The sequence below is a fragment of the Pseudorasbora parva genome, chromosome 2, assembly GCF_024679245.1.
Source record: "Pseudorasbora parva isolate DD20220531a chromosome 2, ASM2467924v1, whole genome shotgun sequence".
NCBI lineage: Eukaryota > Metazoa > Chordata > Actinopteri > Cypriniformes > Gobionidae > Pseudorasbora > Pseudorasbora parva.
This window is the reverse complement of record NC_090173.1, coordinates 29057723-29082321: the sequence shown is the minus strand read 5'-3', so window position 1 is coordinate 29082321 and position 24599 is coordinate 29057723. Positions and strand designations below refer to the sequence as shown.

The following is a 24599-nucleotide window of genomic DNA, read 5'->3' as shown; positions in this document are numbered from 1 at the left end:
CGGCGTGGCTCAAGTCTGTGCAAGCTCTAACATGTTAACATGGGAGACAAAAAAAAATGGACATGCCTAGCAGCAGAGATGACTTGCAGTGTGTCGCCGGCCTAAAGGCTGATTTATACTTCTGCGTTGGACCTACGCTGTATCCTCTGCATCGGAAGTTACGCGTTGGTTTTCATTTATACTTCCGCGTTTTTTCTGCATCAGTATGCAATTACACATACAGACCGCTAGTGGGCAGTGTCCACAGGCATGTTGATGGTAACCCCCAGTCTCAAGGTAACACAGAAGAAGTGACTTGTTTACACTGTAGCTGTGTCTCATTTCGTTAAATTTCGAAGGCTGCATCCTCCGGAGGACACGTCCTGTGTAGGATGCAGTATACAAAGTGTCCGCAATCAGAATTAAACGAGACGTCCTTTGTAGGACACACAGGCAGGAAGTATCACGTTGCTATGCCAACACATTCAGCCTCGTTGCGCTCTCACGCCAAATATGAATGAAAATTATTTATAACTTGAAAATTACTATGAAATGTTTCTTGTCTTGACAGCAATGTACTGTTCTAAACGTTTAAAAAGCACTAAAGCGTTGTAATCCTGTTAACTACAACTATCTGTTTGAGGTAATAGAGCTTAAAAATGAAAACAAGCTTGAACTTACATTTTAAACACCACACCTACGCTCGCATGTATATCTGGCAGCAGTGCAGTTTTTTCATATAATATAAAAAAATATATATGAAGGTTGTTAACGGCGACGCAAAGAATGATGGGTTATCTCCAGCCGTGAAGGCTACACCTCATGCACACTCCGAAATCCTGTGAAAGAAGGATGCATTCGAAGGCCGCATTTGGAGTGTCCTTCTCATTTTTTTGAAATGAGACGGTCTTATGACTATGCACCCTTCAAATGCGACCTCCGGAGGACGCAGCCTTCTGAAATGAGACAGCTTGTGTCATTGCATGCTTTTGAGACGCACCCGAAATATCAGCAGCAATGGCGGCAGATAGCTGCTTTTCTTGTACCTTGTGTTGTTGTATGTAATACAAATTTAGCATCTCTAGTTGATTAGTAGCGTAACATAAGAGGCGATTTAGCACTGAAAGCGTTTGTGAAATCATGCAGAGTGCTCGTGGCCGCTGTTTTCAGGTGGCTCATGCACTGACTAGCGCTTCGGTGCTGTTGTGGAGACTATTCATGAAATCATAAAATGTGTCCCTGTTCTAGATATACAATCACTGATTAACATACTTGGTTTTAATAAGAAAATAAATAAACTACACACAGCGGATCGAATGTATTTCTTCACTAACAGAATCTCTGCACTACAAAATATTGTTATATAGCAGATATAGGATGAAACCATCATTTCTGGACCTGCACTCCTATCTCAGATTTATTTATTTATAGACCTGAGAGAGTTGTTCTGGCAGACCAATCACGGCGCTTGCGGTCCGTAGAGAATTGATGCGTTGTTACATTTTTGGAGAGGTGCGCTTCAGGGTACGTCATAGGGTACGTGCGATACACAAAGACGTAGCTATGCCGTACACTCGACGCAGAAGTATAAATTGGGCTTAACTCTTGCATTTCAACACCTGTACGCGCTGTGCAATAGAGAGGGTTGTGATCAGCTTTGAACACCTGTACGCGCTGTGCAATAGAGAGGGTTGTGATCAGCTTTGAACACCTGTACGTGCTGTGCAATAGAGAGGGTTGTGATCAGCTTTGAACACCTGTACGCGCTGTGCAATAGAGAGGGTTGTGATCAGCTTTGAACACCTGTACGTGCTGTGCAATAGAGGGGGTTGTGATCAGCTTTGAACACCTGTACGCGCTGTGCAATAGAGAGGGTTGTGATCAGCTTTGAACACCTGTACGTGCTGTGCAATAGAGAGGGTTGTGATCAGCTTTAAACACCTGTACGTGCTGTGCAATAGAGAGGGTTGTGATCAGCTTTGAACACCTGTACGCGCTGTGCAATAGAGGGGGTTGTGATCAGCTTTGAACACCTGTACGCGCTGTGCAATAGAGAGGGTTGTGATCAGCTTTGAACACCTGTACGTGCTGTGCAATAGAGAGGGTTGTGATCAGCTTTGAACACCTGTACGTGCTGTGCAATAGAGGGGGTTGTGATCAGCTTTGAACACCTGTACGCGCTGTGCAATAGAGGGGGTTGTGATCAGCGCGCACATGAGCTTGATTAACACTGCTAAGACACTCCTCCTGGCTATGGTTGTTTTTTACTGGGAGCGGTGTATTTCTGCAAATTGCAATAGGATCACTGAGAGAAGCTTGCTTTTTTAAAAAGATTTTCTGTCTCATATTCTACTGTCAGGAGTCAGGACATAATGACAGGTTTAACAAATATGTAAAAAATACATTTTTACAGAAGTTACCAACGGCAGCTTTAATTGTCCCCATACTAAGCAAGCCACAAGCTAAAGGTGACAGTGGCAAGGAACCAAAACTCTATCAGGTGACAGAATGGAGAAATAAAAAAACTTGTGTAACCCATTAAAGGGATAGTTCACCCAAAATTGAAAATGATATAAATAATTTATAAATATCATAAATTAAGATTTTTAACTCCAAACTTTGTACTGTGCCAGTCATATAATGCATGTCAATGGGGTGTAATTATATGAGAGTAAAAAAAAAAAAACATGCACAAACAACTTTAACCCTGTGGCTCATGGCACAATAATACATTGATGTCAGCGATCGTTTTGTGAGAGAAACCGAACAGTATAATTTAATGCATTATATGAATGGCACAGTGCAACATTTAGAATTAAACATCTTCATTTGTGTTCTATTGAAGAAACAAAGACACCTACATTTTGGATGCCCTGGGGGTAGGGTAGCAGATAAACATCAAATTTTCATTTTTAGGTGAACGATCCCTTTAAGTCGTATGTTATTTTCAGTACAATACTTTAAGGTTGACCATTTTGGAAGCTTTTCCAGAGCCTGAGAAAAGCAAATATCTGGAAATAGCACAGATCAAGCAGCCTCTGAATTTCGTTGGTACAACAAACAAAGCTATTTAGCATGGTATGTAGACTCTGACTGTTATTAGGTTTAGCCCACTTGGCATTATGAGGGTGGGATTGCACAATATGAACAATAGTTATGAAAGGAAAATTTCACACAAATGGGGGGCTTGCAAAATATGATTTTTGAAATAAATGTGTTTGACTTGTATAGTTGAAATGGCCAAATCTGTTGTATCAAGAGGCTTTGAACTCTAATTTACATCTCTGTAGCATTTTCTGGCAGAACACTTCAGGTTGCTTTCTCTAATATCTCTTATAAATGTATCTCTTATAAATAAAACTTGTATTATTAGAAACAATTACCATAATTTACCATTTCATTACTTTCTTTCTTATTAACTAAGCTTAGTCTTGAGTTTGTACTGCAACAGATTGCGCTAGTCTGTGTAAACAGACAATAAGATAGCTGTCTGCAACAACAGTCTTTATCTGTATTCCAGCTGAAATTTGGATACCTATTTGCAAACTTAAGTTACCATGCTCCATGTTAACTAGATGGTTGGTTTATACAATGAAACGTCCTTAAATGTATTTTAATATATACCAGATCATATAAAATGGTTACACATTGGCACAGAAAACCTGGTAACAAAACCTCTGCCTGAATAACCTTGTGACTGCCTAGTGAGGGAAGAGCACACTGCAGTATTTTCCAAGACAATAACAGATTCAGTACATGACCTCTGGCTGCCTTTATAAGATCCCATCAGGGTATGCTGTGACTGTCCAAATCCAATATTACAACTTGAGAACTATCAGTTACGAAACTGAAAGCATGGCCCAATGGTCTAGATAGAAATGAGTAAATAACACAATGTGTGGAGTTAAGACACATAATTTCTAAAACAATAAATAGTGAAAATGGAAAAATAGAAAAATAGTGAACCTAAGCCAGGAAATCATAAGCTCCAGTGTAATCAGCCTTTACTTGTCCTTGTAGTTTACAGTAAATCATAATTATGCAAACACAAATTATGAATGAAAAACTAAATAACTATAAATGACAGGTAATCTAAAACAACATGGTTCACCCAAAAATGTAATTCAAATTTACAATGCATTCAAGTTTGTATTGTTGGGAAGACATGTCACAACAAGACACATGAATTATGCATTCAAATCACTTTGCTCTGAGCTAGACAATGAGGTAACTTTTCTACAAAAAAAAATACAACAAGAGATGCTTCATAATTTTAGTTGTGTTCATAAGAAAATTTGTGTTGTCACTACTACTTTTTAAAAAAGTGTTGTGTGGAGAATGTAAGTGAACAATAAATAAGTGGATGAATAATGGATGAAGTTCACTACAACGGTCTGTCTCCTGTGCTTCATTGGCTATTACGGCAAATATGTCTCTCTCGGGGGAGAGAACACATCGCCGCCTCTGCATGGGTGTCTCTAATTTTTGTTATGCCATGATTATGGACTCTTCCCCATTGACAAATATGAATGAACTACTATCTGCTCAAAAAGGTTCTACCTATTCATCTTAAACCTAAATAATGCTTTCTACCAAGTATCACTGCACAAGGACAGTAGTGACCTCACAGCTTTTATCACTCATAACGGACTGGTCTGTTTTTGTTGGGTTCATTCACTCTCAGAAAAAAAAAAAAGTTTTAGTGCTTTCACTGGGGTGGTACCTTAAGGTACAAAAGTGAAAAAAGTACCTCTTTGTACCTAACTTACCCCTAAAGCAGGGGTTCTCAACCCTGGTCCTCGAGGCCCACTGTCCTGCAGAGTTCAGCTCCAACCTTGATCAAACTCACCTGCCTGTAGCCTTCTAGTAATCTTGAAGAGCTTGTTCAGGTGTGTTTGATTAGGGTTAGAGCTAAACTCAGCAGGACAGTGGGCCTCGAGGACCAGGGTTGAGAATGCCTGCCCTAAAAGTATATATTAGTATCTTTAAAGGTACATATTACCTTTTCGATTTTGTACCTTATGGTACCGCCCCAGTGACAGCACTGTGCCTTTTTTTCTGCCTGTGTTGCAGGCTAGCTTCAGAGAACCTGTGCCATTTAAGATGATGACCTTCATTCTTGTCTGGCTTGATAGGGGTTGAAAATTACCTGGACAACATTTCCATCCACAGATGTGACAAGTATAGGCCTTAGAGCGCTATATCTTCCACTAGAAGCTGCTGGCCTGCATCTCAATAAAGAAAAGCTATGCTGATCTTAGGTCATACCATTTCAGTGGAGAGTCTTCTTTCTGAAGAATAAAGGCGTAAAAGCAATTAAAAATTCCCCTGCAGATCACCGATCCTTTTTGCCCTTACCTGCTTCTCCTGCAGATAATACTGTTGCTCCATCTCCTATTGATGATGTTGATGAGGTGTATGTTGCTTTTCTGTTGCCTTGTTGATGTTGCATGTGCTTCCTGCCCTACCTAACCAAACCTCATGAGTCATGACCCAAGAGACTGGATGCTGAGTTTTTGCCATACTATAAACTTTGACTGGAACTCTGTTAAGGACAACTTTGTCTTCTGAGGCTCACATCTGATTGAAACCTGCTGCTCTTCAATCTGTGTAGGCCTCCATAGCGCATAGAGGACATCAGGGAGATGTAAGAACCAAACAATTCTGACGTCCATTGGTGGCATGGTATGGATCCTCAGATTCATTATGCTGTCAGGTCTTTCCATGTATGTCAACAACCGTCATGTCACATCCTGCTCCTCTAAAGCCTAGTTCAGACTGCACGATTTTCAAACTCGTCGGGTCACTGCTCTATTCACACTGCATGACTATCTGGGGTATCATTCAGTCACTGCTATGTTCACACTGCGCGATGGTTTGATGACAGAGGAGTTCACACTGCATGACTGATCAAGAGGAAGAATCGCCGACAACTCTCTCGCTCTCCGGTGTGCAAACTACGTTTCCCAAACACACGTGCGATGTGACAAGTAAACAACGCGAGATCACACGTGCGTCAGACCGGAGTTCTCGCGCGAGACTTGGAATTGTTATTAAAAATGATAAACTGCACAAAGTTTGCTTCAAATTGTATGTGCGCTGATTTGTGGAGAAAAAGAAAAAAGATTATGGCGGAAGATTGTTGGAGAGACAGAGGGAGCCAGGATTTTGTTCTGCAAAGACAGTTTGAGGTAAATAAATAATTATTTAATGTGCTGCTGCTATGGCTGGATGTGCAAATGTTTGGCCTTTGTTTCTGTTTGATAGAATTGTAAATATATCTATTAAAATACTGAAATTCTGCTTTATAACTCCTCCCTGAACCTCCTGCTGCCCTGTATCTCACTCTCTCATTGGCTGTCGGTGTAATTTTCAGTCAGAACGCTGTTCACACAGCAGGAGTTTCAATCGTCGACAGGTCCAGATATTAAGCATGCCAAATATCTCACAGGCGTCGGCGATTCTCTCTGATCGCGTCTTTGATCATTCACACTGCGTGATTGTCACTCGCGTGCACGAGCACCGATTTGCCTGTGATCTCGGGCATTTGTCGGCGATTTCACAAAACCTGTCGACGACTCAAAATCGGGGCAAAAAACGGACAGTGTGAACTAGGCTTAAAGCTGGTGCCACTGCCAGATAGACCATGGCAGAAAGTGGCTGTGTATATAGTTAGGCCATTTGGCAATCATCAGTTTCCACCATGGAAATCCAATCTGCTTCTTTTGCTGCTTTTCTGGAAGCAATCCCTGTCACCATCATTCCTCTCTCTACTATCCGGCAGCTAACGGTGTTGTAGAGAGGTTTAATAGTGTGCTGGCCATCCAGCAACATCAGCCATTGAAACCTGTGGTAACTGACTTCTTGCAGGTTTACTGTGCCACTTCACATGCCACAACTGGTTCTTCACCCTTTCAGCTCTTCTATGGCAGGCAGATAGGCACAAGGCTGTCTATTTTGCTATCTGCTCCTGTGCACCCTCCAACTGACACGACTGTTCTTCAAAGACAACAGGGCAGTCATGGTCTAATGGTTAGAGAGTCAAACTGGTAACCCGGAGGGTTGCGGTTTAAATTCTCAATATCAGCAGGAAATGATTGAGGTGCTCTTCTTGACCAAAGCCCCGTTTCCACCACAGGAACATTACCCAGGAACTAGGAACTTTGGGTGGTACTTCGTGTGTTTAGACCGCAGGAACCAGGGTCTAAATGAAGTTCCGGGTAAATATTTCCCCCTCCAAACGGCCCTGCTCGCGAGGTAGTACTTTTTCAAAGTTGAGGAACTTTCGAGGGCGGGACTTGGGCGCTGAACATGCTGATTGGTTGAGCTCACGCAGCATTTTAGTTCAACCGGCATTTTTAAAAGTCTTTTGCGAGGTTCGTTCCGCGTTCAGTAAATATCAGTCTTGCTGATACTGTAATAGTCCTGGTGGCCGTTAAGAGTTGCTATGGCTACAGTTAACACACTCCAGCTGCTGGAGAAAACAGCGTTGACATTTTTGGTGCGGCAGACAAACTGTATGTGACAAAATGATTGCGATTGAAAGTCATCACATGTAAACACCAGATCGGTTTAGATAACGTCTCATGTAAACAGTTCACTAAATCTTTCAATCGGTACACTTAAAAATGATTACTGTCCTTCACTGATTTGGAGGAGCAGTCGCGCGCAGTCCTACATCACCGGACTAATTTGCCTAATGAACTGATGAACGGCCTGTTTGAGTTTAAATGCAGTTTTCAATAAATTGCCTACTCTCTATTTTTTGTCTCTTGCTCCTGTTTCTTCTTTTGGCATTTGGAAGCAGCGCTTACAACCCGGTTATGATCCACAAGTGCGAAATGTGTAAAACTTGCAATGCATCCCCTGGTCTTAAGATCAGGAGTGTAGTTAAACACCGTCATAAGAACTCCATAACCGCCAAAACCGTATTATTAAAATATTTTTTTTTACAAACATAAAAAAAGAAAAGAAAAAGGATGCACTCCGGGGGGAAATTGTATCAGCTGACGAGGGAAACGGAGACGGAGTTAGTGGTGCTTCGGAGGCTGCTACTGCTGGAGATGATTCGGGAGAGGTCTGAGAAATCTTGGAGACCATCATCTTAATAAACAGAGGTCTGAAATTTCTGCCCCTATACCGATCAGAGCGCGCGCTGACACGGAGTTAACCCGCTATCTCCAAGATCAACCAATTGACTCTACGGCTAATCCACTAGCATGGTGGAGAAACAATGAAACACGCTATCCGCTCTTAGCAAAATTGGCGCATAAATACACCAACAACCGAGTCAGTGATTTAATTATAGAAATATTTTGTTGAACGAGGTTTCATTTAAAAAGTAGGCAAAGTGTACACTAAACTAGTATGTTCCACTAATTGTCCACCTATTACATGTCTACATCTCGAGAGAATGTAGCATTCAAGCCAAAATTATGTTTTATAAACAAAGTTTGTGAGGAGCACATTTAAACTGTCTATCTAATCAGTGTGAGAGGAGATATATGCGCACAGCCGAGAGCCGACTCACCTAACGTTAGTCACCTCCACAGTTTTCTCCATCCCTCTCACCCCGTTCCTCACTCTCGGCCTGTGATACGGGCCAGAACTCTGGGATTGGGATAAATTATAAGCTTGGAGCCCTAGATCGATTCAGACAGCACGTCAAATATGGTAATATTGTTTTACTTTATTCAATCATTTCAAGTGTGAACTCGTAAAACAATTACCACAGGTAATCTGACTTTTTTTAAATTAAAAATACATTAAGTATCACTATTGCCTCAGTGCTGTGTACTGTCTTTGGTCAGATTGCGGCAACAGCCATTAGGATTGTTTGTGATTTGGTCTTAGTGACAGGAGCCCTCTTGACGACTAGCGTTTCATGGATTTAAGAGCTAGTTTTAGTGCTAAATGGCTTTGTGAAATACTCTTAGAACAAACATTTAGAGTTTCTCCTAAATCAGCAAGTTAGGAGCTACTTTTAGCCTTAAGATGTTTTGTGAATACGGCCCCAGAAGCCTAGTTGGTTATCTTACTTAGATCTGATGTGCTTTTCTGGATGTGTGTGGATGTGTCTGTTGTAGGCCTGCACAATAAATCATTATAAAATCCTGATCTCGATTTACCCTGTTCCCCTGCGTTCTCATAAAGAACCCATTTGTTCCTTTGTTTGCTCTGTTGTATTTATTTGTGCTGCTTCTCATATTTCTATTATTTGTTCTTATTTCATTACTGACTGCCTTTAACAATATTTAAAAATGTATACAAGGTAGACGTTTTTGAGTCAACCTTATTTATTAAGGTTACATGGATCAAAAACAATAACTAGGACTATTTGATTAAAAACATTTTGTGGCAAGTGGTGATGTGCAATGTTCTATGTGCCAAAACAAATATTTTTGGTACTTCCAATTTGTTTTGTCATGATTTATGTGTGCAATAAACATTACACTTCACGCGGAAAAAATTGTTGCAGAGAATCATGATATCAATTCTAAGCTAAAAAAAAAATGTGATTCATATTTTTCCCAGAATCGTGCAGGCCTAGTCTGTTGTCGATGTGGCTCTGAAGGGGAAAATATCATGTGAAATTGTGTTGTGACTAATTGGAAAAGTGTTGTGTAATGATGTAATGTGAGGAAGTGAAGTGTAAACAAAATGGATGAAGTAAGTTCACTACTCCTATCTGATGTGCTTTATTGGTTACTAACTCCTGACTGACACCACAGTTTTATTCATTTTATGAAGGTGCTGTAAACTAAATCCATACTTCCACCGCAATTTACAATACTATTGTCTTTTAAAAACTTAGCTAGATTTATTGTGGATTAAAAATACTAATTTCATTAAAGCTACACTGTGTAACTTTTTTAGTTTATTCTTAGCTAAAAACACTTAGTTCTTTCAAAAATATATGTGCTTATTAATGTATATTACTTCTTTCAAGTAATAAAGTATTCTCGTAAGTTTATAATATGCTGTTGAAAATACATACGGGTCAGGGGTTCGAATGCCGGTCGCCATGTTGCCCCTCCATCTTGAAAGTACATTAGCCAAAGAGGAACATAACCATAAATTCAAGCTTCGCCTTTCGCGTTTTAACACTCAATGGCACCGTGTCGAATGTGAAGAGGGGGATTTCCATGTCAATCTTGGACTTAATCGGCCACCGTAGGAGTTGAAACAAAATTAGAATTGAGAGGAACAGAAACTACTACTTCACGACTAGATGGGGGAAAATATCACACAGTGTAGTTTTAATTAAAAAAAAAAGTGTTTCCATATTCTACATTAAATACAGATTCTAAATTCATTGTGTAATTACAACTTTGTGGTGTCATCCTTGTGCATTCAACACGTAATTACAATCTTCTCGACTTGCCTTGAATGCCTAATAATATTATATAAAAAATAGTTTTGATTTGTGCACTATATGTCAAGTCATTGTGATAATTCGGAATATTGTGATATAGCCGGGGCAGGGGTTTTTAAGCTTTATGATGCCAAGGACCCCCACATATGATAAACCTTTTATGAGGGACCCCTTCCTAAAATTCATCTGTATATTTGTATATTTTTTTTAAACTGTTAGATAAATAGTAAGTGTGACACAAATACAACATATTGTTTCCTAATGTAAATTGGCTAAACATAATGTTTAATGTATATACACCTGAAGAAGAATGTTTTCAATTAAAATTTGTATAAGCAACTTTCACAATAAATGTAAGCATGCAGCTTACTTACCACATCAATAATACCGCCTTACATCCCCAGTGAGCAAGATTAAAGGGACTTAAGTGAGAAAAAGTCACTAGAAAGATATAAAGCAAACAATTCCGTATGTGTACGGCAAAAAGGAGAAATAAATGTTCTTAGAACTTTCTGGGATCCCAGTTTGAAAAACCCCAACATAGGCACAAGTTGTATGAACCACTAGTTTCATACTTGCTTGTGTTGCTTTTGCATTGTTTTGAAACATAATCCTCCTTTAATGTAAGTGCACCAAAAACACCATTCACAATTCAAATGTATCTTGTTTCTCACACAAAAAAAAGGGGGGGGGGGGGGGGGGGTACATGTATGATATCTTGGGGTGGAAAATATACAATATACCAGAAAAAAGTAAATCTTCAACATGGAACACAATGCTAGATTGTTATTTGTCCAAGTAAAACAAAAAGAGGGGATCTGTTTTTCACTGTCATCTGATGTGAACAGGATTTCTGCAATAGTGTGAAGATCTGAGATTCAGAAAAAACAACAACAACAACAAAAAACTCTGAAGTCAAGTGTATCAGGGTAGCGCGCATCTTTCGTGTGTATTTCCTAGAATTGTGGCACATGTTTACTAGTAACCTTACTTCGACGAGCTGCGTTTTGACCCCTCCCTTCACCAGCTCAACTAGTCTCTCTGAACGTATTCCAACTTCCTACAAAGGCTCATATTTGATACCTTTAAAAGTTATCCCCCAAAAACATTCAATGTGAGCGTAGAATCATACAAATTACCGAGCAAAGATGCAACAGATTATAGTCAGCTTAGACCGATTTAAACAAGAGTCATCCACAGAACAGAAATCACCTATCGTTAAAAACTCATTATCTCGAATAATTCACGAGCATGCAGAAGTCGCATTTCTTTCACTTTCATATAAAGTCACTTTGTTTGGATGTAATCTTTCCAAAAAGAATCACAACATTACTCACCGTTTGCAAATGTGCGAGAGCCAAAGAAAACAACCGTGGGTTGTTGGAGGCAGTGACTAACGAAAAACAGCCACGAAACAAAGTAGTTGTTGCTTATCGTTCACTGGTCAACTCTGACTGTGAATGGGGGTCCAAAGAGGCGTGACTAAACCGATCCCATTCAAAATTACATCATTAATAACAATTACCGTAAAACCTCAAATATCCAGTCTGAAACGTAAACAAAAAAAAGAACATTCAAACAAACGGTTGCACAATCTTATTTTTTATTTCGCTCTTACCTGTAGTTCATTTCAGAATGCTAATAATGCATGAATAAATTGATAAGTGAAAAGGGGACAAATGGAGGGATGCAAACGGATAAGAGCAATAAAACAAATATTTGTATACAAATTAAAAATCTCCACTGATCGACAGTCCTCTCAGTCAACACTAGAGGGTGCTTCACAATTAGAAAATATTCAGTTGCAGCTTTAATTCATTTCACCTCCGCGTTGACCACCCTGCGGTTAAAATGTATGTTTTACGTTTACCATAAGAGTATATTTCAGTTCTTACTACCTACATAATTTAAACGTTATACAATGAAATGTAAAACACAACAATGTACCAATTCACAAGAATGCAACATTAAAAACAGACCGGAGATTAACTGTAGGATATTTACACACAATATCACACTCAGAAGCACAAGGTGATAGTGGTTCTATTACCTATATTGATACCTATTCATACATGCTTTTTGTAACTCAATATTTCGCAAGAAACAGTGTTTATACAGATCAGAAAATGGAAGAAACATGTTTTCCAAATGCATGACGACCAAATAACATGATACAGTTTCCGTAAGGATCCTCTTGTAATTTCACAGAAATGCTTCTCAGTGAACGTCCTTCACCGATACATCAGTGTGTTTCAACAAAGACATGAATGGATAGTCCAACACAGATAAATACTATCTTTGATATTGTGTAACGCAGGAGAATTTTTCTTAAATATGTTTATTTTGTGTGTAAATCCCTGATTCACAGAAACTGAAATTCAAACATTTCTCCCCCACTACATTCATTTCCCGTTTAAAAGGACAAAGAACACTGCATGGAATGGCAGGATGTAATATTCTAGCTAAATTCAGATTTACTGAATTTAAAGAGTTTTCACATTAGCATTTGACATTAACAATACACATTTGGTGAGATGGAGGGTTTTCTGTAACTGTGGCATTTTCCCCTTCACAGCAACACTACATTCATAGCCTCTGTGCAAATGTTATTTAAAAAAATAAAATAAAATATCAAACCTAAAACTGGGGCTGAAATACATGCTTAATGTCAAGGTGTTCCTGCACAAAAAAAAACACTAGAGCTTGACATGGATTAAAATGACTAAATGAAAAAGTATGCATACTTCTACCATCAAACCCTAAAATCATCTATATAGAACAGGCACAAATAAAAAAATCTATTTATATTAAAAATCTGGATTAATAATATAATATTTCTAGACAGCAGCAGAATTACAGGCATGAAGTAAAAGGGCAGTCTACTAATGACAATGCATATATTAAAGTATATATATGTATATATATAAAAAATGTACAACTATAATACACTGCTCCAGACCAGAGTGTCGTTATCAGTCGTCAGCAACCCAGGCATCTGATGTGACCCAAACAAATCAATCTCTTCCACCTGATAAATAAGACATCATTACTGCATAGAAAAAAAAGAATGATACATTTACGAGTGGAAAGAGGTGATCTCATAAGAGGTAGATGAGTCAGGCTTACCACGCACAATCTGACCTCACAATCCTCACATGGTTCTGCTGTACTCAATGCCACTCTTGGAAGAGATGCCAGACCATGGCAGAAAGCTGCGCAGGAGATTCTGTGCTTGCCGGTAAATTCTCTGAGGAATGGAGCAGGGGCTCAGACTGGCCAGTGCCGAACCTATATGATGAATATAATCAGTGCTGAGCGAGTCAAGGAACACTTTTTCTACCAGTCATTTATAGTTCAAATTCATTAAACTAGTATATCAAGTGACCCATGTTGTGTTTTTGGAGGTTACATTTTTACTGTTTATGTTTGGCAAAAGTATCTTATGCTCACCAAGACTGCATTTATCTAAAAATAATATATTATTATTATTGTGTAATATTGTATAATATTGTGAAAAGTGACTGTTTTCTTTTTGAATATATTTTAAATTGTTATTTATTCCTGTGAACTCTGAATTATTTGCATCATTACTGCAGTCTTCAGTGTTACATGATCCTTCAGAAAATCATTATAATATGATTATTTGATTCTCAAGAAATATTCCTTGTTATTATCGATGCTGAAAACAGGTGTGTTTCTTAATATTTTTGTGGAAACTGTGATAGATCTTTGTTAAAAGGACAGTTTTTATTTACAAATTATACTCTGTATTGGAAAAAAAAAACATTTAATGGGGTTTTAAAAAAATATTATTATTAATAATAAATTTTTTATCAGCAACCAACATAATATGTGGCTCTAATTACCAATCGCCTTGAGTATTCCCACTCACAGACGAATGCGACACACGAACACAAATAGGTGAGATAAAGAAAAGGATATAAGATAGTCCATGGAGGATGTCCACCATTGATGTAGAGGACGTAGGTGAAGCCATCCTTCAGCACTCCTCGTATAGAGTAATAATATGGTAAATAGTGGTGTTGTTTAAAGTCTCTGTTCTCATAGAAGTAAATGGCAGTGTTATTGGTGGTGAGCACATGCAGGTAGATGGCTTTACAATGGTCCTGTGCCGTGGTGGAGATGTGCTCCTTTAAACTGTCCAGCAACAAAGAACCTGCAGAGAGAGAGAGAGAAAGAGACATGAGTGACCTTATAAACTCTACAGCCCAGGTTTTATGATGGGAAGCACATGTCATGGCAGACATATCCTTAATCAACAGCAAACAAACGTCACCTCTCACCTATCCCATGCTTGCGAAACTCTTTCACGACTCCTAAACTCAGGATGTACGCAACTTGAGTGTCAACAGGAAAGCTGGAGGCCAAGATGTCTCCATCCTGATGGGGAGAAATATATGCCGAGGTAGTAACACAGGGACAATATACTGGAATAACAAAAAATTATGATTTCATTTTGTTGTTACTAAAACATATTGAGGGTGTTAAGATATATTTTAAGCGGTTGGTAAAGTTATATAGTAAAATGAGTGAAACTGTGAAACATTATTAAAATTTAAAATAACATTTTTCTATTTTAATATATTTAAAAATGTCATTTATTTTAGTAATTTATCTCCATTATTATTGGTTAAAAACGAACTGTGCTGCTGAATGTAAAAAAAAGTGAATAATAATATTTTTTTTAAATAATAAATGTCTTTTAATGTCACTTTTGATCCTTCAAAAAATCCAAACCGAATAAAGTGAGTCCAAACTTTTAAAAAAGTATCAAAATGTAAAAAATAATATATTATTTTTCATATTCAGAACACAACACCCGAGTAACATTTTGTGTTATGCATACTTAAGAAGTATGAACACTACAGAAGAAAAACACACACACACACACACACACAAACACACACACACACACACACACACACACACACACACAATTTTTTATTGCAATAATTGATTACCATTATTGTACGAATAAATGACATTACATTAAAGTGTTTATTCTATTTTATCTAAACTAAAGTCTGTGGAGAAGCATTCAAGTAAGCTTTCTATTGTTCATTAAAACCAAACAAACAATAATATTTAACTTATATACACCGTGTTCCAAATTGTTATTCAAGCATCATATCAGTAAAATTTCAGAACAATAAACTTTCAGATTTTAATTTTTCAAAGAAAGCTTGTTTGTTTTATTTATCCATATCTTTTTAGATAACTGGTATCAATCTCAGACAGAATTGTTAAATAGCTTGCCAGGTCTACTTAGGTAAATGGAAACCCTACTAAAAGATGTTGTTCCACATTATTAATCAGTTCTCATGCAATATGAGGAGGAAAAATGACCTGTCTGAAGATGAAAAGCATCAAATGGCGCAAAATGTATTATATGCAAAAGGCATGAAAACAACTGATGTTGTGTTAAAACTAAACCTTTTCATACAGACTGGCAGTTAGCTCCCAAGATTATTTTTAAAATACGTTATCTAAAAAGATATGGATAAATGAAACTCTCTTTGAGAAATAAAATCTGAGTGTTTATTGCGCTGAAATCCTACTGATAAGTCACTTGCATAATTTGGAACACAATGTAATATATATAAGCACTTGTGATAACCGCCAGTGACTGCAAACTTTAGTAGAAGACATAACTGTACAATGAAAAAGCAAAATCCTCTCTAATGAAGGTCTTTATTTAGTCTGTAACCTAATTAATCACCTGCTATAAAAGGCTTTAATTATGATCCTACATAAACGCTCTTATTATTAAACATTTATTATTCATATAATAAAACACCATAAACAAACTTCTGCTATGTTTTCATAGAAGCATAAAACCATAATAGTGTTATATTATTTTATTCTGATAAATATATGACCATTAGGGCTTTTCACACTGAGCTTAACCCCAGGTTATCATCATCATTCTAAACACCGCTTTTAACTCTGGATTATGAAACCCTATACTTTTACAGTGTTAATGTGTTAAAATGTCACAGCTAGACGCTTAGTAACAGACAACCAATTGCATACTCATATTTGCATGCTTTGGACATTCAAGGAAACAATGCACATAGTATATAAACAGCAAATTCATTGATTGAAAGGGAAAATGTCAAATGCTGACAGAAAACACAACAATTTCAGTGAAGAACAGACCGTTTCATTCATACCTTTATAGTCTGAATTCCAATGTTGGGCAAGTTACTGAAAATTAGTAATTAGTTACTGTTACTTCTTTTAAGTAATTGAATTACTTTACCAATTACTGTATATCAAAACTAATTAGTTACTAGGGAAAGTAACTTAAGTTACTTTTCTGTCTGCTTTTTAAATGTAAATACGAACAGTCAAACACAATAAACAAAATTTTTAGGCCTATCTATTGTAATCAACAGGGCAACAGGCCTTCAAATCAAGCAGTAGTACGGTCTGTGTTTAGTGTCCAGCAGCAGCAGTGCAGCTGGGAGAGTTATGGCCTTTTTATACCTGGTCACTTCATTTGTTTTCTCTTACCAGATCTATTAGATTGTGAAAAGACAGTATCTAGTTGTTTAAACCACATATGTAAATTTTACTCCTGGCAAATTCTTAAAAAATAAATGTGTGTAAGCACGTTGCCAATATACATTGTAGTCAGATATGACGCACTACTGCTACACGCGTTGCCGCAAATGAGTAGCTAAAGCAAGCCAACACGCAAACGGCTGCAAGGAAAACTGAAAGCAAAGTCTTAGATGCTCAAAAGCACAATCATCTTCATTAAATCTAATGAGACTAAATTATCTTACTGGTACTTAGGTCGCTCTTTCTCAAATTGCGGTCTTTGATCTTGAAATGAGCTGATGATAAGATCCAGCTCCAGTCTTTTGCTTTATTTCATTGACTTGTGTGAAACGGTTTAGAATGACCCAGGGTTAACTATTTCATACCTCTTTGTGAACTTTCGTTCTGCTTTTTATTTCTGCCACAATCATCCCAACAATTCCACCTCTATAGGTGGCAGCCAGAGAGAAGAACTTCTTATTTGATGTGATGTCATGGTACCATGAGTCTGGATACCTAAAACACAAACAAATAACAGTGTGTTAAGTGTCGTACTTGACCCGTAAAGAAGGATTCTTTTGGTTCAAGCACTCACTCAATGGGGAACCACTCTCCACAGAGCACTTTTATTCTCTCTATGTCATCGTGGCAGAGCAGGCGGAGCTTTATTTCACTGAGGGCGGTGGTAGACACCACGTCGGTCATTCACACCTAAAAGAACAAATTAAGATGAACAATTCAGCAGTGCTTAACCACATACATCTCAGTTTAAAAAACATTAATTTCATTGATCCATCCATTACGTGTTAATAGATTCATGGACTGAGACATGGCTATATATAACTTGCTTTAAAAGCTTTAAGCTATTTGTTTAAAATCATCTCACTACAAGTGAAGTAGCAACTCTCAGGAGAAATGTGATAATATTAAACATGCTACTTTCTGTTTACGGTCAACTCAAATGTTGTCAATTGTAAAGTTTAGCCATTATAAGTACATGAAAATATTATATTGAACAAATATACATAGCGTATTGCCACTGACCAGGTATCAGTTACAGTAACCTCGTAGTAATTATTTAAATTTGAGGAACAGCAAACACAATTCAATACAAAACCGATGAGTAATTTCATACACATATAAAAAGTCAAAACTGAACGACCTCGTAATCTCAAAACTAGCTTCTAGTACGTTAAGTACTTCTGACTGTCAAAATACACAGAATAGGATAATAGGTGGAAGTAGAAGACTAAAAAGTATTTAATAGCATGATGTGGAAATACAGTAATTCAAATAATCAAACTGTCAGTCGCTTTCCCTTGATATGTTTACATGCTAACAGCTACATGCAAAAATCATTAGCTGAGGTGCGAAATCATTCCTAACCTGCCTAGTTTCGCCGCTTGGATAAGCAGAAGGATATGCCGTCGTTTCTTTTTATTGGAGTGGAGAACGTTCACTGCTGCGGTAGCATGGCGATAGTGTGTGAATTTGTGTCCGGGATGAAGATGACACATTCAGTCAGAGACTCGATCTGCGTTCTGTAATGCATTAGCGTAGCCGTTAGCACTTCGTCAACTCTAGGCAGACACTTCCGGTCCGTTTCGTTCCGTTCCGGAATCAGCCGAAAGCCTCCGAAGTGCCCTTAGCTTGCCTTCGAGGCAAGAAACGATATATTGTTAAACTTTAAAATTATTTACAATGTAATGCCCCCCGCTATTCATTACCAAATACATTTGATCCTAAATTTGTCTCTAGGAAAAAGGAATACATATTTTATAGTTTTTGTTGTTATTATTGTTGTTGTTGTTTTACTGTCCGAATTTTATATTGTATCTTAATGTTTCTCCTTTTAAGTAATATTTTCTTGTACGTCTGTTAAAACGTTGCAATGCTCGAATCAACTGTTTCATTTAAAAAAATCAGTAAAACAAAATCACTTTTTGTTTTCAATTTCCAAGTATCCGACCAACATTGTACGACAGTATAAAGTGTATGCACTATAGACACAATTCACATAAAAACAAATGTATATAATAAATAATCTATCTATATTATTTATATATTTCCACAAGTAGGAAGCGCCCCCTGTTGCACGGATGTTGAATTACTTTGAGGGAGAGGGCTCAGTTAACCATAGACAGTAAAAGAAATGGACCGAGCGATCCCATTGACTTCTACGGCGTTAAGTGATGTCAGTATAGGAGCACTCACTTCCTGATGGCTGAGCGAACTGCGCAGGCTCAGACTGAGCTTGAGGACGTAGATGTGACGTGAGCCTCCTGTCTGACAGCTGTAGGTCTTCTAGTAGATGTGGAAAGTGAAATCTGAATCACGTTGTTTAAATATTTTCTCCCGTTGCTTTTGGCTCACTATGGGCTTCTCCCCATTCTTCCCCCTTGACTTTATCAGACTTTATGTCTCCACGTCCCCCCGACTGTCTCATAGACAGTAAAAGATTGCCTGCGAGCGTCTCCTCAGGTCTATACGGTAATTTCTCAACTGTGCGACAGAGTCGCTTTGGTTATGACGCAACAGTTAGCCTATTTTTACAAAAACAGCTTCTACGGGGCGATAGTGTAAGATACAAGGTAATGGAGCCTTTTATGCATTGTCGTGTTTCTTTAGAAATAAACAATGGACAAATGGAGTCTTTAAACGTCTCAGATGTAAAGTTATTCACTGTCAAAGTGACTCAAAAATGAATGGGAGTCAATGGGATGCTAACAGCAGGTGATGGCTTGGTTAGCAATGGCAGCCCCTAGGGGTGGAACGCTTTCCGAGCGCTAGATTACCCCCTTGCAGTTAACAGGGGTCAATTGAGCCTCTAAAGGCCCTTTCACACTCACGTCGGACCCGCAATATTCCCTGAACATTGCCGGGTCGCCTTCTGTGTGAAAGCAACCACGTCCTGGGATTGAGTACCGAATTCGATCCGGGTCGGGGACCTAGTAATATTGCGGTATTCGACCCGGGACGAGCGCTGTGTGAACAAAAGCCGAAACTAATGCCGCAACGTGTAGGCCTACGTAGTTATCGTGCGACTCCTAGAGCTTGTTTTTTTTCAATAATACAACCCTGCAGTGCCAGAAGAGCTAGTCGGTGTTTTAAACGCAGAGAGTGTTCATATACAAAATAAAGTAAAATTAAACAAGCAGAAATGTGCGGAAACTGGACACAAGTCGAGACCACGGAGCTCCTTACTATCCGCGCTGAAGCTGAGATCGCTCGCCATTAAACGTCACATCAGGATGTCACGTGTCAACTCGACCCGGGACCGTTACGGGTTGTGTGTGAAACGGTGTGAAAGCGCACATATTACGGCATTTCGCTGGCAGTGTGAATGGACCAAATCTAGCGGCCCGGGAACAAATGCCGGGTCGCATTATCCGTGTATTTGCCGGAATCGCAGTGTGAAAGGGGCTTATATGTCAGAGTAGCCTAATTAAAGTTTCTTGTTGATGACATTTTATATAGGCTAGACTTTCTACGCAAAATCAAATATGTAAATATATTATCTTACAGGTTCAGAATCTCTGCATATATATATATATATATATATATATATATATATATATATATATATATATATATATATATGCAGAGATTCTGAAACTGTAAGAGAATTGTGTTAAAAAAAATTATCCTTGAATACTGAGGTACAGCAGCTACAAAATAAATATTTTCTAAATACTTCTGTCAAGCCACCTGTTTAAAGTTACATTAGACTTTGTCTTATCGCCCATCTGTTTATTTCCCAGGGAGAAAGTGAGCAAGAGGTTGGTGTCGTTACACAGTATAGTGTTAAATAAAAACTCTCTAGAATATGTGATACCACTTTATTCCCCGAGAGAGGGACTTGCTGAGGTAAAGTATACAAAGACTCCTAGTAGTGCAAAAAAGGCTTTCTCTCAGTTCTCACGGCACAGGTGAAAGCAGAAATCAGCAGCAGGTAAAGCTATTTTTATTGCATAGAATAAAAGACTAATGAATATTTATATTAGAGTAATATTTACTATACATTAATTACTCTAAAGTTGTAAGATTCCAATTGACTTTTACCTGTGCTAATCGATCTTAGAAATGATTAATGATTAATATAAAAAATGTTTTCATCTTTATCTCGATATATAGCATGAAGATTATTACCACTATAAGTCTGCTCCTGGTATCTTTCCACATTGGAAACTCCTTTCTGATTGGAGCATTTAACATCAAATCCTTTGGGAACTCCAAAGTATCCAATGCTACTTTGCTTGACATCATTACTAAAGTGAGTGACACCCATAGAATATACATACACTCATATAATATACTGACACACATTTGGTATGACTTTATACTGTGCCTGTTAGGTAGTACACCGGTATGACATTGTACTTATCCAAGAGGTGAGAGACAATGATCTCTCTGCAACTAATAAACTGATGAAAAGTGTAAATGGGTAAGTTGTGTAACTTAATATCTGTAAGTTACCGGGTAAGCAAATACATATTTTTTTTTTTTTTTTTATCAGGGGTTCCTCTCCATATGAGTATCAGCACATTGTAAGTGAGCCCCTGGGTAGGAACACTTACAAAGAGAGATATCTCTTTATTTACAGGTAACATAGCTCGCATACGACCAATATGTGTACTTGTGGTTTATATTAAATTAATAATTTTACTTTTATTCTCATTAGGCGTCAGACAGTGTCCGTTTCAAACAGCTTCCTGTATGATGATGGATGTGAATCCTGTGGAACTGATACTTTCAACAGAGAACCCTTTGTTGTGATGTTCTCCTCTAATACAGGTGGAGGTCCCAATTCATTGCGAAAATGTTACCAGAAACGCATTGTTCAGCAAAATACATTTATGGTAAATTCCGAGATAGCTCATCTGAGGTTGAGACTCATTCTAAAGGGCTCAATTAAAATGAAGGGAATGTAATTTTCACAGTTCCTGGGTGACCATATTAATGGCTGAATATACTTTCCCATTCAAATGTTTGTGGTCAATATAATATTAATTTTTTAGCACGTTTATTGAGCAGCAAATTGTCATATTAGCATGATTTCTAAAAGATCACGTGTTACTGGAGACTGGAGTAATTATGCTGAATATTAAGGTTTGCCACCACAGGTATACATTTCTGTACATTTTAAATTGTAGTTTATAATGTTACTGTTTTACTGTATTTTTGATCGAATAAATGCAGCCCTGCTAGGCAAAAGAGAAAAACATAAAAATATCCTATACACCACACCCCCAAACTGAATAGTATAGTTAATAGTACTACTGAATACAATTTTGACTATTATATATATATATATATATATATATATATATATATATATATATATATATATATATATATATATATATATATATATATATATATATATATATATATATGGGGTATCGATTATTAAAAGTAATATTAAAAAGCTCACAGTGACACTAAACAGACTTCTATCACAGATGCACTTTCTTCTTCAACAAAGACTGAGACGGATCAGAAAAATCACTACAGGAAATAACAAAATTTGAATTTATTTTCCATAGCTGTCCGGGACTTTGCCCTCATTCCCCAGCATACATCTCCTGAAGTCGCTGTGCAGGAAATTGATGCTCTGCATGATGTCGTCTTGGATACTAGACAACGTTTGAACACAAATGTAACTATACTAAGCACTATCAGTGTACTATATGAACTACATAGATACTGACGCTTCAATTTAATTGACATAAGTTTGAACATCACTACATAGCCTAGTTATGCTAATATACAGTATTATTTGTGGCATTTCAAATTTCATTTCAGAACATCATGCTTTTGGGAGACTTCAATGCTGGCTGTAGCTACGTTTCAAATTCGAATTGGTCAAAAATACGACTCCGCACTGACCAAAGTTACACCTGGCTAATCCCTGACAGTGCGGACACAACCGTCACACACACAAACTGCCCTTATGACAGGTAGGGAAAACATCACATGCTATTTAGCTGGATTACTTAAACCTATGTTATGTAATGACTCATGATGTGCTTGATATAAAAGGATTGTGGCCACCTCTGACATGATGAGAGGAGTGTCCCCTGGATCAGCACAGGTCTTCGACTTCATGGAAGCCCATGGATTGAGCCAGAGCTGGGTGAGGACAGACTTTGCCCCATTGTGATTATTATTCTAAACATTAATCCTAAAGATCTCTAGAGACTGAGTTATTGCTGACTGTCTGAAGTGCTCATGTCTCTCTCACAGGCCCTGGCAGTGAGCGATCACTTTCCTGTTGAGGTCAAGCTCATGTGAAAAAAAATCAAGGTTGTTCCCTCACAGTGAAATTGATATCACCGATTGTAACACCTGGTGAAAATAAAAAGAAATCATTTGCTCCAACTAATAATTTTCCAACATTCTATAGCTATAAGAAATGCATAAATGAACGTGAAGTTGCAGCTTTATAATTTATGATATATTTGAATTTGCCTTTACAAATTTAGCCGCAAGACCATTTAAAATGAACCAGTGAAGGCAAAAGTTGATAATTTTTTTTACTTAAAACATATATTTTTTTTAAATACTGGAATACTGCATTTAATTATAAATGTTTTATTCATGCACATACTTTTTTTTAATTATTATTTTTTATTATATATATATATATATATATATATATATATATATATATATATATATATATATATATATATATATATATATATATATTGAAGGGGGGAGTGGGCCGACACCCTTGCCTCTTCATCATATGCATCTTCATCATATGCATCTTATCCTTTTGAATGATTTTTAATAACCTCATGAATTTAATAATCAGTTATTATCCTTTCAAAATAATGAATTATATTGACAATCAATGTTATGTGATCATTAATACATTTAACTATTATTTAATATGATTTTGACTCTATGTCTGCTGTATGGTGTCTAATTTGCTTTCCAGAGACGGTCTGACAAAGACAGTCTGACCCCTATCTATGTGCCCTGATATAGATAGCCTGACCTCTATCTCTGGGTCCTGACCAACAGGGCCTTGGAGAGAAAGTTAGAACTTCCAAGAGGTGAATCCTGCCTGTTGTTAGTAACCCCAGGACTGGAAGGGGTGGGAGGATTTGAGTCTCCCAATTGTGATTTCTTCCCATTTATATAGTGTGATTTTTCCCATTGATAGAAGTACATTTTTGTCTTTATATTTCTTTATATTTCTTTATAGAATGAGTAGATGACATTAGTCATACTTTTCTTTCTGGAGATGTGTTTGTCATGTGGTGTTGATATCTTGTCCTGTTGATAAGCTCACTGCTGCGCTAACCTTGGAGGAGAGATGTGCCCTAGAGTCTTGTGTGTGTGTGTGTGTTACATGTTCTGTGCAGGTCTATGGAATGGATTGGACCGCTTTTCTCACACCCTAGACCTCTTGGCGTCTTTCTAGGACTCCCCTGAAGTCAACGCTACCCCAATCTTGGGATTGTCTGATGTATACATCCTGATTGACAACAACAACAACATCTCCTATCTATTCTCGTGTGACACATTGTTTAGACTTTATGCCAATCAGTAATATTCCACGTGTTTGTAATGATGTAAATCATGCCCTTGAAATTGGTATAACTGGTGTGGTAATTTTGTGTAGAGTAGAGTCTGGCCTGACACCGCCCTGAGAGACTCTAAAGCT

General features: G+C 37.6%; 3 protein-coding genes across 5 annotated transcripts in view; 1 reads left to right on the top strand and 2 right to left on the bottom strand.

Annotated features, from left to right (window-relative positions):
• Positions 1-11851, bottom strand: part of carhsp1 (calcium regulated heat stable protein 1) — a 29014-nt gene extending 17163 nt beyond the window's left edge. The window contains exon 1 of the mRNA XM_067414821.1: positions 11692-11851. The gene's annotated coding sequence lies outside the window, so the exon portion shown is untranslated. The remainder of the gene's footprint in view (positions 1-11691) is intronic.
• Positions 11852-11940: 89 nt separating this feature from the next.
• naa60 (N-alpha-acetyltransferase 60, NatF catalytic subunit) lies at positions 11941-18513 on the bottom strand. 2 transcript variants are annotated; one of them, XM_067414812.1, is made up of 7 exons: positions 18312-18513; positions 17517-17632; positions 17308-17437; positions 14659-14755; positions 14297-14531; positions 13481-13662; positions 11941-13382 (listed from the first exon to the last, which is right to left on the bottom strand). In XM_067414812.1, exons 2-6 carry the CDS (start codon positions 17624-17626, stop codon positions 13506-13508), a joined length of 729 nt encoding a protein of 242 aa, XP_067270913.1. In that variant the 5' UTR covers positions 17627-17632; positions 18312-18513; the 3' UTR covers positions 11941-13382; positions 13481-13505. The 2 variants fall into 2 exon arrangements, with proteins under 2 accessions (XP_067270913.1, XP_067270906.1); XM_067414805.1 differs by having other exon boundaries at positions 18308-18512.
• A 1980-nt stretch (positions 18514-20493) lies between these two features.
• dnase1 (deoxyribonuclease I) lies at positions 20494-23302 on the top strand. Of its 2 annotated transcripts, XM_067414797.1 has the most exons (9): positions 20494-20873; positions 21056-21194; positions 21277-21365; positions 21438-21524; positions 21603-21715; positions 22468-22580; positions 22727-22881; positions 22964-23057; positions 23168-23302. In XM_067414797.1, the coding sequence occupies exons 2-9, from the start codon at positions 21057-21059 to the stop codon at positions 23213-23215; spliced, it is 837 nt and encodes a 278-aa protein (XP_067270898.1). In that variant the 5' UTR covers positions 20494-20873; position 21056; the 3' UTR covers positions 23216-23302. The 2 variants fall into 2 exon arrangements, with proteins under 2 accessions (XP_067270898.1, XP_067270891.1); XM_067414790.1 differs by lacking the exon at positions 20494-20873 and having other exon boundaries at positions 20912-21194.
• Positions 23303-24599: the final 1297 nt, after the last annotated feature.